Below are 16,287 nucleotides of genomic sequence, written 5' to 3'. Positions count from 1 at the left end.
AATAGTTTATTCAACTTTATAGATCAGAAAGAGAAACATGAATAAAAGTATCAAACAGGATCAACATGCAGAATTTAAATGATTTATAAAATGTTTCTGTTCATTTCAAAATAGGTTTTTTTCTAAGTAATAAATCACAAATACAAAATTCTCAGATTGTAGAATAAAATCCTCTTCATGCTGTTATAATAATTAATAAAATAATCCATGAAGGCACAGGGAGAACACAGTCAGGCCTTAGCAAGCTACATGCTAACCAGATGTTAGCACCTAGCTACATGCTAACCAGATGTTAGCATTTAGCTCTGATCGCCTCTGATTTTAGTCTCTTTAGACTAAAAAACTAAACCAACAATAAAAACTAAATAAAAACTAAACCAACATTAATAAAAACTAAATAAAAACAATATTAGCAGAAAAAAACAAACTGATGAGAAATGCTGCTGAGTCATAAATCTTTGCATTCCTGTCATTTATTAGTTTGTATAATTTCATTTAAAATCTGTTACTTTATTATTAAATGTGTGCTGTAATTATCTCCAGCAGGTGAACGTGGTGATATTTGGCCTTCAGGGGGCGCTATAACAACTAACAGGCCCTGCTAAAATATTATAAACTGATCCAAAAACTAATTTTATGTTTTTATCTTCCTGAACATCAACATGATGAATCTGTGGAGTGATTTTCTACTTCCTGATGAGACTGACTGCAGAACATGAAGAAGCTGTAAACGGTTTCAGAAAGCAGGAGAGCGAGTGCTGCCACCTTCAGGCTCGGGGGAGGAAGCGCAGGTTGATGGGTCTGGATGGGATCAGGAGAGTTCTGGTTTTAGGCTCAACGAGAGGAGAGTCCACTTCAGGATGAACGTCGTAGTGCTGCATCACCTGGAGGACACACACAGGAAACACACACACACAGGAAACACACACACACAGAAAACACACACACACAGGAAACACACACACACAGGAAACACACACACACAGAAAACACACACACACAGGAAACACACACACACAGGAAACACACACACACAGAAAACACACACACACAGGAAACACAGAGTCAGGAAACACACACACACAGGAAACACACAGAGTCAGGAAACACACACACACAGAAAACACACACACACAGGAAACACAGAGTCAGGAAACACACACACACAGGAAACACACAGAGTCAGGAAACACACACAGGAAACCCGACACATGGCGTTCTGACTAAAACCAGGAAGATAGAGCACATAACAGCAGTTTTAAAGTCCCTCCACTGGCTCCCTGTAGCTCAAAGAATAGACTTTAAAATCCTGTTGTTAGTTTATAAATCACTGAACGGCTTAGCACCACAATACATTAAAGATCTGCTGTTGTTGTATCAACCTTCCAGACCTCTCAGGTTCTGGTTCTGGTTCTGCTCTGCATCCCCAGAACCAGAACCAAACGAGGAGAAGCAGCTTTCAGCATCTATGCACCACAAATCTGGAACAAACTTCCAGAAAACTGTAAAACAGCTGAAACACTGACTTCCTTTAAATCTAGACTAAAAACCCACCTGGTTAGGATTGTATTTGAAATGTAATCAATTACAAATTTATTGATGGAACTTGACTGAATGTCGTGTTTTGATTATTGATTCTATGTTGCTTTGTGTTTCTGTGTTTGTAATGATGTAAAGCACTTTGAAATGCCTGCTGCTGAAATGTGCTATACAAATAAAATTTGATTGATTGATTGATTGATTGATTAAATAGATCAAACACACTGGTCTCTCTCTCTCTCCTCACCCTGGACAGAGCCAGGTGCATCTCCATCTCTGCCAGCCTCTTGCCCACACAGCCTCTCACGCCGACGCCAAACGGGATGAAGCTGTAAGGATGGTGGTGGTAGAAACCGGGCGTGGCTCTGCCGCTGTGGCTGCTGGGAGATTCCTGCTGCAGCCAGCGCTGCGGCAGGAACTCCTCCGGCGCCGTGAACTCCACCTCATCGTGGGACGCAGCGTAGTGACACAGATGGAACTGAGTCTGCAGGGGACAGAGGGACAGACAGGCGGTGAGGACAGACAGAGGGACAGACAGAGGGACAGACAGGCAGTGAGGACAGACAGAGGGACAGACAGGCGGCTGCTGCAGCTCTTCCTCCTCCTACCTTCTTAGGGAACCAGAACCCGTCCACCACCACCTCGTTCTCTGACACCAGCCGTCCATTTCCATGCACCACCGGATACAGGCTGCAACACACACACACACACACACACACACACACACACACACACACACACACACACACACACACACACACAGATCAGGACCTTCCTGTCTCTCTGCGTGTTGTAAAACGCTGCATGAAGCTCAGACTGAAACATGATGAACACGGTGGTGGCAGCATCATGGCTGTCGCACCATGAACCTTTGTGGCTCCAGTGTCCCTTATATGGAAGTGGGCTGACAGGAAGGAGGAAGACATGTGGTAAATGTCGCCGGGTCCGGGAATCGAACCCTCGACGGCCGCGTCGCCACCACGACACGCCCAGCAGGAATGTTTGAGAGAAAAACTGTTTAAAACTTTATTTCAGTGACTGTAACCTGCAGGCTGGTTAGAATAAAGTCAGAGAAATGATTTCAATTATTTTAATCAATTTAAAATGATTTCAATTATTTTAATCAGTTTAAAATGATTTAAATTATTTTAATCAATTTAAAATGATTTAAATTATTTTAATCAGTTTAAAATGATTTAAATTATTTTAATCAATTTAAAATGATTTCAATTATTTTAATCAGTTTAAAATGATTTCAATTATTTTAATCAATTTAAAATGATTTAAATTATTTTAATCAGTTTAAAATGATTTAAATTATTTTAATCAATTTAAAATGATTTAAATTATTTTAATCAGTTTAAAATGATTTCAATTATTTTAATCAGTTTAAAATGATTTAAATTCTGGTTCATCTTTAATCCCGACTTTAATTTAAGTTCATCTCCATCTGGACTTTTTCTGTTTCTTTGTTTTTATTTCAACTCGCAGGAACCTGACAGTCAGAACATGGAGGATTTACAGTGGGCTTTGACTAGGCCCTTCTGATCAGAACCAGTTCTGTTTTGACCAGTTGGGTCTGATGAGGTTCTGTGAAACTAAACGGGTCCAAAAAGGAAAAACCTAAAAGTCTGAGGAGGTTTTTGTCTTAAAAACATTTAGTCTCCGATTTCAGCTGATTTATGACAGTTTGAAAAAAACTTTGATTTGAGACGATATTCTGGAATATTCTGGAATATTCTGATGATATTCTGGAATATTCTGGAATATTCTGATGATATTCTGGAATATTCTAATGATATTCTGGAATATTCTGATGATATTCTGGAATATTCTGGAATATTCTGACGATATTTTCACCACTTCCTGCTTCCTGCGGTGTTGTGGGCGGGGCGTCTCACCGCAGCGTCTCCTTGACGACGGCCCTCAGGTAGGGCATCCTGGCCAGGTGCGGCGCGCCGGGCGGCTGGCGGTCGGGGCAGACGGCGTCGACCTCGGCCTGCAGCCGGTTCTGGGCGGGTCGGTCCCGGGCCAGGTGGTACAGAGCCCAGGACAGAGTGTTGGACGTCTGGAGGAGGAAATGTTCAGAGTTCAGAGATTCAATATTTGATCAGAACCGGTCACTTCAGAACCCAGATTAGGAGGATAATCCCAGATTAGCTGATTATTAAAAATCCACAGGAATACTGTCATTTTTTTATATTTCATTTGTTCTAAACATTTTTATTCTTATCCAGAAAATATCTCATCTGTATTTAATTAGTGTTTATATTTGGAAACATTTTGGTTCATTTAGATCCTCTGTAGTTATGAGATTATAGAGATTAAGATTAAATCAGGAGCGATTGATCTGAGTTTTATAAATGAATCATTTGGATTTAGATTTGATACATAATATAAATATTGTGACAGAATCAGATCAGGTTCAGTTTGTTCTGTTGATCTGCAGGAACAAAAACAAAAAGTTATTAATAATAATAATTCATAATCAGCAGCAGTTCTGGTTCCTCAGATCCTCAGAGCAGAAAAACGTCGACGCAGCAAAAAGTTTCCTAAAGCTGCAGCTGAACCAACGAAGGTTCAAAGGTCAAACAGGAAATATTGAAGTGATTCTGATCTTCCATCTCTGCCTCAGAGGAACTGATTCTGTTCAGGTCTGAACCTGTTCAGTTACCATCTGAATGCTTCAGCTGTGACTCATCCACCGGCCCGACCCGACCCGACCCGACCCAGAGCCAATCCAGAACCGAGCAGCAACACGGCGAGGCGGATCGTTGAGAGCGAGTCGGGGCAGGTCTCTGTTATCGATCCGGTTCATCTGAGAACCAACTTCAGGAAAACGACGAAAAACGACGACTAACTTTAAAACATCTTCAGCTTCAGGGGAGAAACAGGAAGTGGTCATTATGACATTAACATCAGCTTTTATGAACTTCCTGTCGGCAGCAGAGGAAACAGAAACAGTTTGAAGAAACAAGAAAACATTTTCCTGAACGACAGGCAGAGCTTTGACCTTTGACCTTTGTGTAGCGTTAGCATGTAGCAGGTCAGTTATCAGTTAGTTTGGTTTGCTCTCAATAAATGTCGACTAAAGATGTTGAATAAAAAACATAATTAGTTTTTTCTCCTCTGTTTGTTCAAAGAGTCAATAAATTCATTAAATGTGAAATTATTTAAATGTTGATGTAAAACTTTCCTAACAAAAACTAAAGGAATGTTTGCTAACAGTTAGCTAAAATAATTCATCACTATTTTTATCTGAAGGACGTAGAAAAAACATTTTCACCACAAAACAAACTAAAATCTGGAGCTTAATCTGGTCTAATCTGAGTTCAGTGTTTCCGTCGTTGCCATGGCGTCACACCCTGACAGCGGACCAGGCCTCACGGCGGCGAGCGGCGCTGCTCACCGTGTCCACGCCGCCCAGCATCAGCTCCGTCACGCTGATGTAAACCTCGCCTCTGCTCAGCCTATCAGACGACAGCAGGTACGTCAGGAACATCCCCTCGCCGCCGCCGCCGCCAGGCTGCGCCGCCAGCTCCGCCATCCGCCTGTCCACCAGCTTCTGAGCTGCAGAGCACAGACCTGATACTGGATCCGTTTACTGGGACCAGTTCAGTGTTTCAGGAAGTCCAGCAGGTGACCTACCTACGCCGTAGAGGTCGTCCCAGGCCTGGACGAAGCGTCCCCAGAAGGGGAGGAGCCCGCGGCTCCAGCGCGGCAGCAGCACCACCTGGTCGGACAGCGTCAGCATGTCGTTGACGGCGGCGATGAAGCGCAGCGTGTCGGCAGGGATTTCCTCCTGCAGGCAGCCGAGGCGCGTCTCGAACAGGACGGCAGAAATACCTGCAGGGCGGCAGAACGTCAGCTGCTGGAGAGAGCACAGCCAAACCGCCAACACGAAGCCCCGCCCCCAGTCTGAAGCCCCGCCCACCTTCAAAGCCAAACTTGTAGAGCTCGGCAGCCAGGTCGGGCACGGTGGCGCCGTCGGGGCTGCGGCGGCGCAGCAGCTCCAGCCGGGCCAGCAGGTCGTCCACCACGGTCTGGACCACGGGGGCGAAGGCCGACACCTCTCTGGGTCGCAGCATCTTGGGGTTCAGGACGCTGCGGATCCGGTGCCACTCCGGCCCAGAGCTGCAGAACCACAGGGAGACCCGATCACCGGTCAGACTTGAAACATTTTATCAGGAGCCTGAAGACGCTTCATGAGAAACCAGACATTTCTATTTAGGGGCACGTTGTCATGACAACTGATTAAAGTCACAATTCAGAGATTATAACCAGACTTATTTTTTTAGGGGCCTGGACCAGGTTCTGATCCGGTTCTGAATTCCCCTGCAGCAGACGGACTCTGGACTCACTCCACATGCAGGCCGTACGCCTGCCCCCTCAGGTCCCGGTACTCCTTCCAGTGCGGCAGCTCGACCCGGACCGGGTACCGGCCCTCCTGCTGGATCACCTGGGCGATGAGCCGCGGACTCGCCACGTTCACCAGCTGGAACGGACCGAACCGGGACCGCCATATGGGGCCGTACCGCCGCTTCTGGAGGCACTGGGGGAAACAGAGGAGTCAGGATGGTGGAACACACACACACTGTAACACACACACACTATAACACACACACACACTGTAACACACACACACTATAACACACACACACACTGTAACACACACACACTATAACACACACACACACTGTAACACACACACTATAACACACACACACACTGTAACACACACACACACTGTAACACACACACCAACACACATGCCATCACACACACAGAATAACACACACACTGTAACACACACACACACACACACACACACTGTAACACACACACTGTAACACACACACACTGTAACACACACTGTAACACACACACACTGTAACACACACACACAGTAACACACACACACACCAAAACACACACACACACAGTAACACACACACTGTAGCCCAGCATCTGGTTGCTCAGCAGAGAAGCTGCAGCCAGAACTTCCTGTGTTTCAACCAGCAGAACATTAACATTAATTATTAAATAGAACATTTCTGAAGAAAGTGTGGCAGCCGGTTCTGATGCTAAAGGTTAGCATCACAGCTAAAGTAAGCTACAGTGTCGTCAATAGCAGGTGGAGAATCAATATTTTGTTGACAACATGAACTGAATCCATTCAGGATTCGGACATTAAGCTACAATTAGCCGAGATGCTAATGTTAGCCTAAATGCTAACACTAGCATCATGACAGAAAACCGTAGAGACATTTCTAAAACATTTTACACTCGGTGTGACGTCATGAGCAGATTTCATACCAACACAGGAAATTTGTAGGCGAGTTCAGAAAGTTCTGGGCTCAGAACCAGAACCAGAACCGAACTGCCGGTTTCAGCTGCACTCTGAGTTTCAGGCAGCTGGAAATTTGGCTCGTTTGTTGCTAATTATGCCGCCATTTTCACTTTTATCGCCAATAAAAGTAAAAGTTCTGATGCTGAACAAACGAACCGGACCGACGGTAGAATAACAGGAACCAGAAATATGAAATAACTGCGGTTGGTTCATTTAACCACAGAATTAATCATTTACATCCATTTCACACACAAGAAACGATGGAGAGAAAAGGAAAAGCTAACAGAGATGTTAGCATCATCTCATGGTTCTGGTGTCGGTTCTGCTGGTTCTGTTGGGTTTAACATTAACTCAGTTTTCACTCAACATGCTGAACATTTGGACCTGCAGTTGATCCACAAACCCAGCAGCAGCAATGATCTGATGATTTATGTTGAATCTAAATGAATATTTGAATAAATTAAAACTTCGGATCCAAATGGACCAAATGGACCCGGCGGTTCTGAAAGCTCAGACTGTTAAACGGATCATCGCAGAAATATTTCAGCTTCAGCAGCTAAATAAAATCATTTTATATTTAAAGTTTCAGTCAAGAATGTTTCATCTTAGCTGAAGCACAAAATGAACATTTTAGTTAAAAAAGCAAAACATTGAAATTTACAAGTAAAATGAAGAAAATCTCTTTAGTCAGACATTTTCTAATTCCTTTCAAACATTTAGATATTATTTAGATATTATTGGCATTAATGCAGGAGAATAATCACATCTATATCTATAGATCTATATTTGGCTGAAGGACGCAGACAGAAAGAAAAGATTTAGAATATTTCAGAACAGAAACTAAATAAAAGGAAATAAACCTGAAAGGTGAAGAGACTCAGAGAGAGAGAGAGAGAGCTGCAACAGTGTGTGTGTTACCTGCAACTGTGTGTGTGTGTGTGTGTTACCTGCAGCAGTGTGTGTGTTAGTGTGTGTTACCTGCAACTGTGTGTGTGTGTGTGTTACCTGCAGCAGTGTGTGTGTTAGTGTGTGTTACCTGCAGCAGTGTGTGTGTTGGTGTGTGTGTGTGTTACCTGCAGCAGTGTGTGTGTTAGTGTGTGTGTTACCTGCAGCAGTGTGTGTGTTAGTGTGTGTGTTACCTGCAGCAGTGTGTGTGTTACCTGCAGCAGTGTGTGTGTTAGTGTGTGTGTTACCTGCAGCAGTGTGTGTGTTAGTGTGTGTTACCTACAGCAGTGTGTGTGTTAGTGTGTGTGTGTTACCTGCAGCAGTGTGTGTGTTAGTGTGTGTGTGTGTGTTACCTGCAGCAGTGTGTGTGTGTGTGTTACCTGCAGCAGTGTGTGTGTGTGTGTGTTACCTGCAGCAGTGTGTGTGTTACCTGCAGCAGTGTGTGTGTTAGTGTGTGTGTGTGTTACCTGCAGCAGTGTGTGTGTTACCTGCAGCAGTGTGTGTGTGTGTGTTACCTGCAGCAGTGTGTGTGTTACCTGCAGCAGTGTGTGTGTTACCTGCAGCAGTGTGTGTGTTAGTGTGTGTGTGTGTTACCTGCAGCAGGTGTCCTCTAGCTCCATAGCCCCTGATGAACAGCCAGTACAAGGTGGTGAACCAACTGGGTCCCGGAAGCTCCGCGGCGCTCTTCAGCCTCCTCCGCGGCTCTGCGGCCGCCGGTTCGCTCAGGCTCCTCTGAGCCCAGACCGAGGTTCCGGTTCTGGTTCCGGCTCCGAGCCGCAGCGGTCTCTGGGTCCGGGTGGAGAGCGCTGCGAGGCGGAGAGCCCCGGCTGCAGCCGCCCGGCAGCCGTCCATGGTGCTGCCTGTTAGCCCGATGCATCGGCTGATGCTCCGCTTTAATACACGGAGCTTTGTGTGGCGCCCCCTGCAGGCGGACACCGGAATAACAAACAGTGAGGCTTCTGTAGGTCGCGCTGTTGAAACTGGATCAATAATCAACTAACATTAAAGAGAACCAAAGATTTATTCACCATCAATAAATAAATACTGACTTATCACAAACTTTGTTCTAATATTCTATATCTGCTCAGCTAACCATAAGTTAATATCTATCTATCTATCTATCTATCTATATATCTATCTATCTATCTATCTATGTCATCAGAGAACAGGATTAAAGTGAACGAAAGAAACTATCTTCTGTTCAGACTGAATAAAATCCTGCAGTGATTTTTATTTGCCAACATTAAAACTTCATCATTGAAAACCATAAAAAATATAAATATTAAAATAAACATATTTATCAGTGAGAAACTTTAACCAGCTAAAATCAGCACATAAACCACATAAATAAGAATAATTAATCAAATAAAAAACAAAATCTTTAGAAAAATTAGACAAGATTACAAAATGATTTGATGATTTTTTATCATTTCTCTCCACTGATCCTGTGGTCAAAATGTTTACTTAAAGTTTAATGATGAATTAGATTAACAATAAAACTTATTATGAGCAAACTGATGGACTAGATAGATAGATAGATAGATAGATAGATAGATAGATAGATAGATAGATAGATAGATAGATAGATAGATAGATAGATAGATAGATAGATAGATAGATAGATAGATAGATAGATAGATAGATAGATAGATAGATAGATAGATAGATAGATAGATAGATAGATAGATAGATAGATAGATAGATAGATAGATAGATAGATAGATAGATAGATAGATAAATCTTTATTGTCATTGTCACAAGAACAACGAAATTTAAAAAGTGCCATCAGTCAGTGCATATGCTTAAAAACAAAAAATAACTGTCTCACAATTTACACACAATGTAAGAATTAAATAACTGGTAAAAAAAAAACAACAACACACAAACAAACAAACAAACAAAAACAAACTAATAAATAAGATCAGCCACATTCTCACATACATCATTCATGATGATTAATGGTTGTTTTTGATTGCATTTAGTTTTGTTATTGCTGTCGGGTAGAAACTGTCTCTGAGACGTTGGTTCTGGTTCTGGTTGCTCTGTATCTTCTGCCTGAAGGCAGCAGTGTGAACAGAGAAGGTCCGGGGTGAGAAGTGTCCTTTGTGATGTGTTGTGCTTTTCTTAGACAGCGGTCGCTGTGCAGGTCCTCCAGTGAGGGGAGAGGGCAGCCAATGATTTTTTGGGCTGTATTCACAACCCTTTGGAGAGCTTTCCTTTGAGCCGTAGTGCTGCTGTTATACCAGACGCAGATACAGTAGGTCAGTATGCTCTCTATGGAGCACTTGTAGAAGGACACCAGCAGCTTCTCCTTGATGCTGTTCCTCCTGAGAACCCTCAGGAAGTTCAGTCTTTACTGGGCCTTTTTTATCAGCTCCAAGGTGTTCATGTTCCATGTGAGGCCCTGCTCAATGTGGACCCCCAGGAAACGGAAATCAGCTACCCTCTCCACACATTTTCCCCCAATGGTTAGTGGTGTAATGTCCGTTTTATTCCTCCTGTAATCTATTATGAGTTCTTTTGTCTTTGAGTTGTTGAGGAGCAGATTGTTCTCCCTGCACCACTGCAACAACCCTCCACCTCACCCCTGTAGGCGGACTCGTCGCCTCCTGAGATGAGCCCCACCACTGTGGTGTCATCAGCAAACTTGATGATGGTGTTGCTGTGGTGGGCAGAGGTGCAGTCGTATGTGTACAGACAATAGAGCAGGGGGCTCAGCACACAGCCCTGTGGAGAGCCAGTACTAAGGCTGAGGGCAGTGGATGTATGTTTTCCCACCCTAACTCTCTGCTGTCGGTTGGTCAGGAAGCTCAGAATCCACATGCAGGTGGAGTGAGGGAGACCCAGGTCCCCCAGTTTGTCCACCAGTCTGTGAGGGAGGATGGTATTAAAAGCAGAGCTGTAGTCTACAAAGAGCATCCGCACATAGCTCCCCTGCTGCTCCAGATGTGACAGAGCAGCATGGAGGGCCATGATCACAGCGTCCTCTGTGGATCTGTTGGCTCTGTAGGTGAACTGGTGGTGGTCAAAGCCAGGAGGGAGAAGTGCTGTGATGTGACCCCGGACCAGTTTTTCAAAACACTTCGTCACCACAGGGGTTAGTGCCACTGGCCGGTAGTCGTTGAGGCAGGAGTTGTGAGGTTTCTTGGGTATGGGGACTATGGTGGAAGATTTCAGGCAGGATGGGACTGTAGACAGGGCTAGGGACTGGTTGAAGATCCTAGTGAAGACTCCAGCCAGCTGATCGGCGCAGTCTTTCAGGACACGTCCAGGGACGCCATCAGGTCCAGCAGCCTTCCTTGGGTTGACGGCCGCAGTGTGCGCCTCACCTCGTCTCCTCTACAACGAGGGCTGTGGTGTTGTGACTAAATGGAAACGTCAATAAAGATTTGTAAATAATTAGACAAGTGAAATAACCAACATTCAGGAGGAGACGTTCATTATTCATCTATTTATTAGAATCGTTATTAATATTGACACTGAGTTAATATCGGCTGCTCTGATTGGCTCTCCTCCTCACACAGACATGTTGTGTCCACCAGTTTCAGTATAGAGTCCAGGTCTCATCCTGTCTTCTTCCCATGAAGGGTTCAGTTCAGGTTCTCTTTCATATTCAACATTTTATCATGAAGCCATGAAAGCGACAGGCCTTCACCGGTCGGTTCAACGACACGACGACTCCAACAGTGTAAACTCTGGCAGAGAAACTGAGACTGAAAACTGAGACTGAAGAAAGTTTCTGGTTTGCAAATATCTAAAAAAAAAAAATAAGGGATTTAGGTAAGACATATTTATTGCTAAGTCAATGGAAAGATCCCAAATTGTTCTCTATGAAAAGGTCCTTAAAACGAGCAGGACCCTCCGGTGCGTCTCCAGGAACATCCCATCCTGAACAGATGGTGTAAAACATGGATAAAAATGATTTAAAGTATTTAATAAACTGGCCTCATATTCTCAGCCAGTTTCACTGGCGGCTTTAAAACAGGGTTAGATGGAGAGAGAGGGGAACAGAGCACAGCTGGATGGGTAGATTGTTACCACTATGTAGCTCCATAGACACCCAGGTTTTAGGAAAAATTAAAACAAACACTGAGCAGCTAAGGTTGGAGGCCCAAAAATAAAACCAGAAACTGGGGGAGGCAAAGACCCCCTGCTGTTTAGGGTCTGGAGTTGTAGTTTATGAAACCTTGGGCCAAATGAAAGACCAAAGACTCGAGTCCAGCTCATTAAAAATAGTAGGAATAAAATAGGTAATGCCTGAAAGGTATAGAAATGTGGGTAGAATCATCATGTCAGTGGAGTTGATGCGTCTCACATGGAAAAGGGCGTCCAGTCGGTCAGGGGTCCTTCACTTGGTTCAACAGCTGAATCAAATTTGAACAGGTTTCCTGTTTTCTTGTTTTCTACCCTGTGATACCAAAGTCTGTGAATTTCTGTCTCTCAACCTGAACGGCAGATTAGCTCAATCTGACATATTAGCTTTATTAGTGTGGGGAAAAGCTCACTGTTGGTAAAGCTCAGCTTATACCCAGAGATCTGACCCAACTGGCTAAATATATCGAGAGCAAGAGGCAGTGAGGTTGATGGTTTGGAAATAAAAGGTAAAAGGTCATCTGCATAGCAGGCTATACTTACAGTACCTGCTGCGCCCTGAGGAAAAGCAGCCGCCTGAGTTTCTGGAGTCAGCCCTCGGTAGAACGTTGCTCCTTTATTCCTGTGGTTCTGGAATGAACTGTTGAGCCTCCTTCACCGAACCGAGAAGTTTTTGGCACCGCTGGATTGCGTAATGCGAAGACGTGCTGGGAAGAGAAGAGGCGGCCTCAGGCCCCGCTTGTAGAGCTCCGCCATGATGTCCTTATTGTCTGCACGTTGGGCCAGGACGTCTGGGCCGTAGTCCTCCACAATACGAACAGACGCACCTCCGTAGTCGAGCTTCCCTCTCCTCCTGGCTTCCGGAGCGATGAGGTCTTTGGTCAGGTATCGATGAAGGATCACCGGGTCCTGCGGGCCGTTTAGCTACCAGAGAGCGGTGCGCTCTATCGAGCTCTGGTGGAGACGGAGCTCCTCTTTCCCAAATAACTCGCAGAGAAGGTTGGAGAAAAAGTGAGTATGGCGCCCACTTTCAGAGTCTTCGGGCAGACCGAGGATGAGGATGTTCTGCCGTCCGCTGTGGCTCTCCAGGGCACTTTATCTTTTAGCTTGGCGTTGTCTTCACGGAGAGCCGCACAGGAGTCTTCGAGGCCAGCCGCTCGCTGGCCCAGATCCTCTAAGGAGGAGACTGGCTCTGCCTGTTCCTCCAGGGTTTGCTGCACCTGGTCCAGCTTGGAGCTCAGCTTGTTGGCAGAAGATCTGGACTCAGATTTCAGATGCTCACCGTGATAGCCTCTAGTGTTAAGCTAGCGTCCTCCTTCTTACAGGCCATCACTACTGAGTAAATAATCTAAAACACCAGCCAAGATGTTTCTGTATTGATGGGTGGCGTAGAATTAGCTTTCTGTGGGTGAATTTAGGTAAAAGGCTGGATTTTTCCGGAGCAGTCCGTCGCTACGTCTACCCTGTCCACATGGCAAAATGCAGATGGTCTGAAGACATAAATCCGTTCACAGAACTGGGTCATAGGGAACCTTCAACCTGCAGAGGTGGAGGAAAGCTACTGGACAGTAGCCATAGCTGCCCTGGGCGTCTGACAGGACCACCGGGCAGCCAAGGTGGGTGAAGATGGAGACGGACGGAGCGAGGACTCAAACCGGCAACTCCCAGATTACCGGATGAACTCCTGCCACCATCATCCAGAAGGGCTGATCTCTGAGGTGGAGCTGGGCGGATCCACCTGTGGCAGAAGAGGAATCAGAACGGTTCAAACGGTTCTGTTGAGAAATGTAGACATTTATCTATGATGCTAGCTGAGAGTAAAACTCAGAGAACATCTAACATCCTCCACCTCTAACCTAGCATAACGGTGCCGGCTGTGCAGCTGCTGCTAGCAGAACAACCAATGAGGCCAGAGCTGCTAAACCACAAAGCAGCAGCATGTTCAGGTCAAACGGAGCAAGTCTGAAGGTCACCAGCTGCTGCTGGACTCCTGAAGTCCAGAGAGGACAGACGAGGACTGGGAGAGTTTTCTAGGGAGGGAGGCTCAGAGAGAGATGGACCAGTTCTTCTCCTGTTTGGTCCCAACCCGACCACCGGTTGCTGGGCCTGCGGATGGCGGTACTCTATCAAATCCTCACCATGGAAACCAAGTTTCAATCTATCCACTTCCTGTGCTGCTCCCATTTTCTTTCTTTCTTATTATTTTATCTTTATTGATTCTCAAGAAAGTATCATTTCCATGACCTTTGGCCTCACCATTTGAAATAAGGTGGACAAGTAGAGCATTACATTAAGGGGCGTGCTGTGGTGGCGCAGGGGGTTAGCACGCCCCACATTTGGAGGCCTTAGACCCGCGGACGTTGCGGGTTCGACTCCCGGTCCCGACGACCTTTACCGCATGTCCTCCTTCAAAAAATGGTGCCGGCTCAGCTGTTAATCTGTGTATAAAAAATTGTTGCTGTAACTGCAAAATAATTTCCCTGCTGGGATGAATAAAGTCATTCTTCTTCTTCTTCATTATAACGGTCAGAACAAAGATGTAGCTTCACTTCCCTGAAAAAGATTAGAAAGTAAGGAGTAAAGAGAGTGAAAGAAGAAACCAAAGAAAAGAAAACATTTATTTAGAAATGTAAAAAGCAAACCACCAAAAAATAAAATACACCAACAAAAACATAGTATAAAATAATGATGAAGTCTGGCTGTCATAGGAGTTTAATCAAGTTTGGTCTCTAAAAATGAAATGTTTTACATAATCTACCATAATCTGCCTTGTGATTAGAGGCTGTTATTGTTCCCATTTTACAAATGTTAAATGTTTTGTTGACCCAGTCGTCTAAAATCTTGTAATAACTATTGTCTTGTAATGTTTTTCTTACTTGCTGTTAATAAAATAGTCATTAAATATTTGTTTCTTTTTGAAGCTTCTTGAGGAATTATGAAAAAAAACCATCATCTTGATCTCCAAAGGAACATTCAGCTTGAAAATATCCTGTAAGACATTATTTATCTCTTTCCACTAATCTTTCATAACTGGTCAGTCCCAGACGACAGGATAATGGTTTGTACATTTTCTCCAGCATGCAGGAGGATTTCTGATCAAAATCTTACCAGATTTTTCATTCTAGATGTTTATTCTGTGTCCATTAGTATCTCCATTATTTCCCACCTCTGTAGGGTTGAATTGTTGTTGATCTATTAGGATTTTATGCTGCTCCATGTCCATGTTTTCCCACTTAATGACTTCATGTCATGAACACTAGTTTGGGTTGAAACCGTCCTGAGCAGAACATTTTGGATCCTCCTGACTGATTTTACCTTAAACTCCTCCACCTGCTGTAGGCTACCGCCTCCTATTGGCCACTGGAGGGCGCTGTGAAGGAACGAACACGCAGAAGCGTTAGTGAAGGAACACAACCTTCTCCTGGAGGAGACGGACGTCTTCAGAAGAGACGGATCACCTTCCCGCTGTCTCTGGGCTCAGTCAGGAAGCGGAGGATCCGCTGGACAAGCTGCTCCTTGGTTCCTCCTCTCCTCAGCGCCAGGATGGAGCAGATGTCCCTCAGGGTGGCGCTGGGGAGGACAGAGCTCCTGGAGGGAGACATGACCAGATCTGAGGAGGAAACAGGTTTCTTCTTCTCTGATCTCCATCAGAACAGGAAACGCTCAGAAAACCAGAGGCACCTGAAGGGAACCTACCTGAGCAGCTTGGCCCGTTTCAGGATGAACTCCTGACTGTCGGCGGCGAACAGGAAGCCGTTGAACCGCCGGAGGTTCTGCTTGATGGATCTCGCCTGAGGGAAAACACAGAACTGTAACTGAGCGGGTTCTGAGTCCCGATGGAGCCACTCAGATTAAAGACCCGTTACTCCCAGAGCGCCGCGTCTCCTGAACTCTGACCTTCAAACTGTTTCTCTTCCTGTCCCTTCATCAGCTTTTACTCTTTATTGCTTTTTTAAAGCTGTCTGTGTTTTCATGAGTCAGGTTTTAGAGGACAGAGTCCCACAGCGCCCCCCGCTGGCAGGGAGTCCCACAATGCCCCCTGCTGGCAGGGAGTCCCACAATGCCCCCTGCTGGCAGGGAGTCCCACAATGCCCCCTGCTGGCAGGGAGGAGTCCCACAGCGCCCCCCGCTGGCAGGGAGGAGTCCCACAACGCCCCCCGCTGGCACGGAGTCCCACAGCGCCTCCCGCTGGCAGGGAGGAGTCCCACAACGCCCCCCGCTGGCAGGGAGGAGTCCCACAGCGCCTCCCGCTGGCAGGGAGGAGTCCCACAACGCCCCCCGCTGGCAGGGAGGAGTCCCACAGCGCCTCCCACTGGCAGGGAGGAGTCCCACAACGCCCCCCGCTGGCAGGGAGGAGTCCC

The 16,287-nt window shown here is 45.5% G+C and overlaps 1 protein-coding gene across 3 annotated transcripts; it reads right to left on the bottom strand.

The window, feature by feature from the left end:
* Positions 1-19: 19 nt before the first annotated feature.
* On the bottom strand, positions 20-8,741 carry LOC102225514 (sterol 26-hydroxylase, mitochondrial-like). Of its 3 annotated transcripts, none has more exons than XM_023329183.1 (9): positions 8,429-8,741; positions 5,901-6,091; positions 5,474-5,673; positions 5,188-5,385; positions 4,949-5,124; positions 3,441-3,607; positions 2,148-2,229; positions 1,787-2,023; positions 20-884 (listed from the first exon to the last, which is right to left on the bottom strand). In XM_023329183.1, exons 1-9 carry the CDS (start codon positions 8,684-8,686, stop codon positions 768-770), a joined length of 1,626 nt encoding a protein of 541 aa, XP_023184951.1. In that variant the 5' UTR covers positions 8,687-8,741; the 3' UTR covers positions 20-767. The 3 variants fall into 3 exon arrangements, with proteins under 3 accessions (XP_023184951.1, XP_023184952.1, XP_023184953.1); XM_023329184.1 differs by having other exon boundaries at positions 21-884; positions 4,949-5,109; XM_023329185.1 differs by having other exon boundaries at positions 767-884; positions 1,765-2,023.
* Between the last annotated feature and the right edge of the window lie 7,546 nt (positions 8,742-16,287).

Source organism: Xiphophorus maculatus, chromosome 24, assembly GCF_002775205.1.
Source record: "Xiphophorus maculatus strain JP 163 A chromosome 24, X_maculatus-5.0-male, whole genome shotgun sequence".
Lineage (NCBI taxonomy): Eukaryota > Metazoa > Chordata > Actinopteri > Cyprinodontiformes > Poeciliidae > Xiphophorus > Xiphophorus maculatus.
Note: the sequence above shows the minus strand (reverse complement) of the source record. Positions and strands in the feature narration are given on the sequence as shown.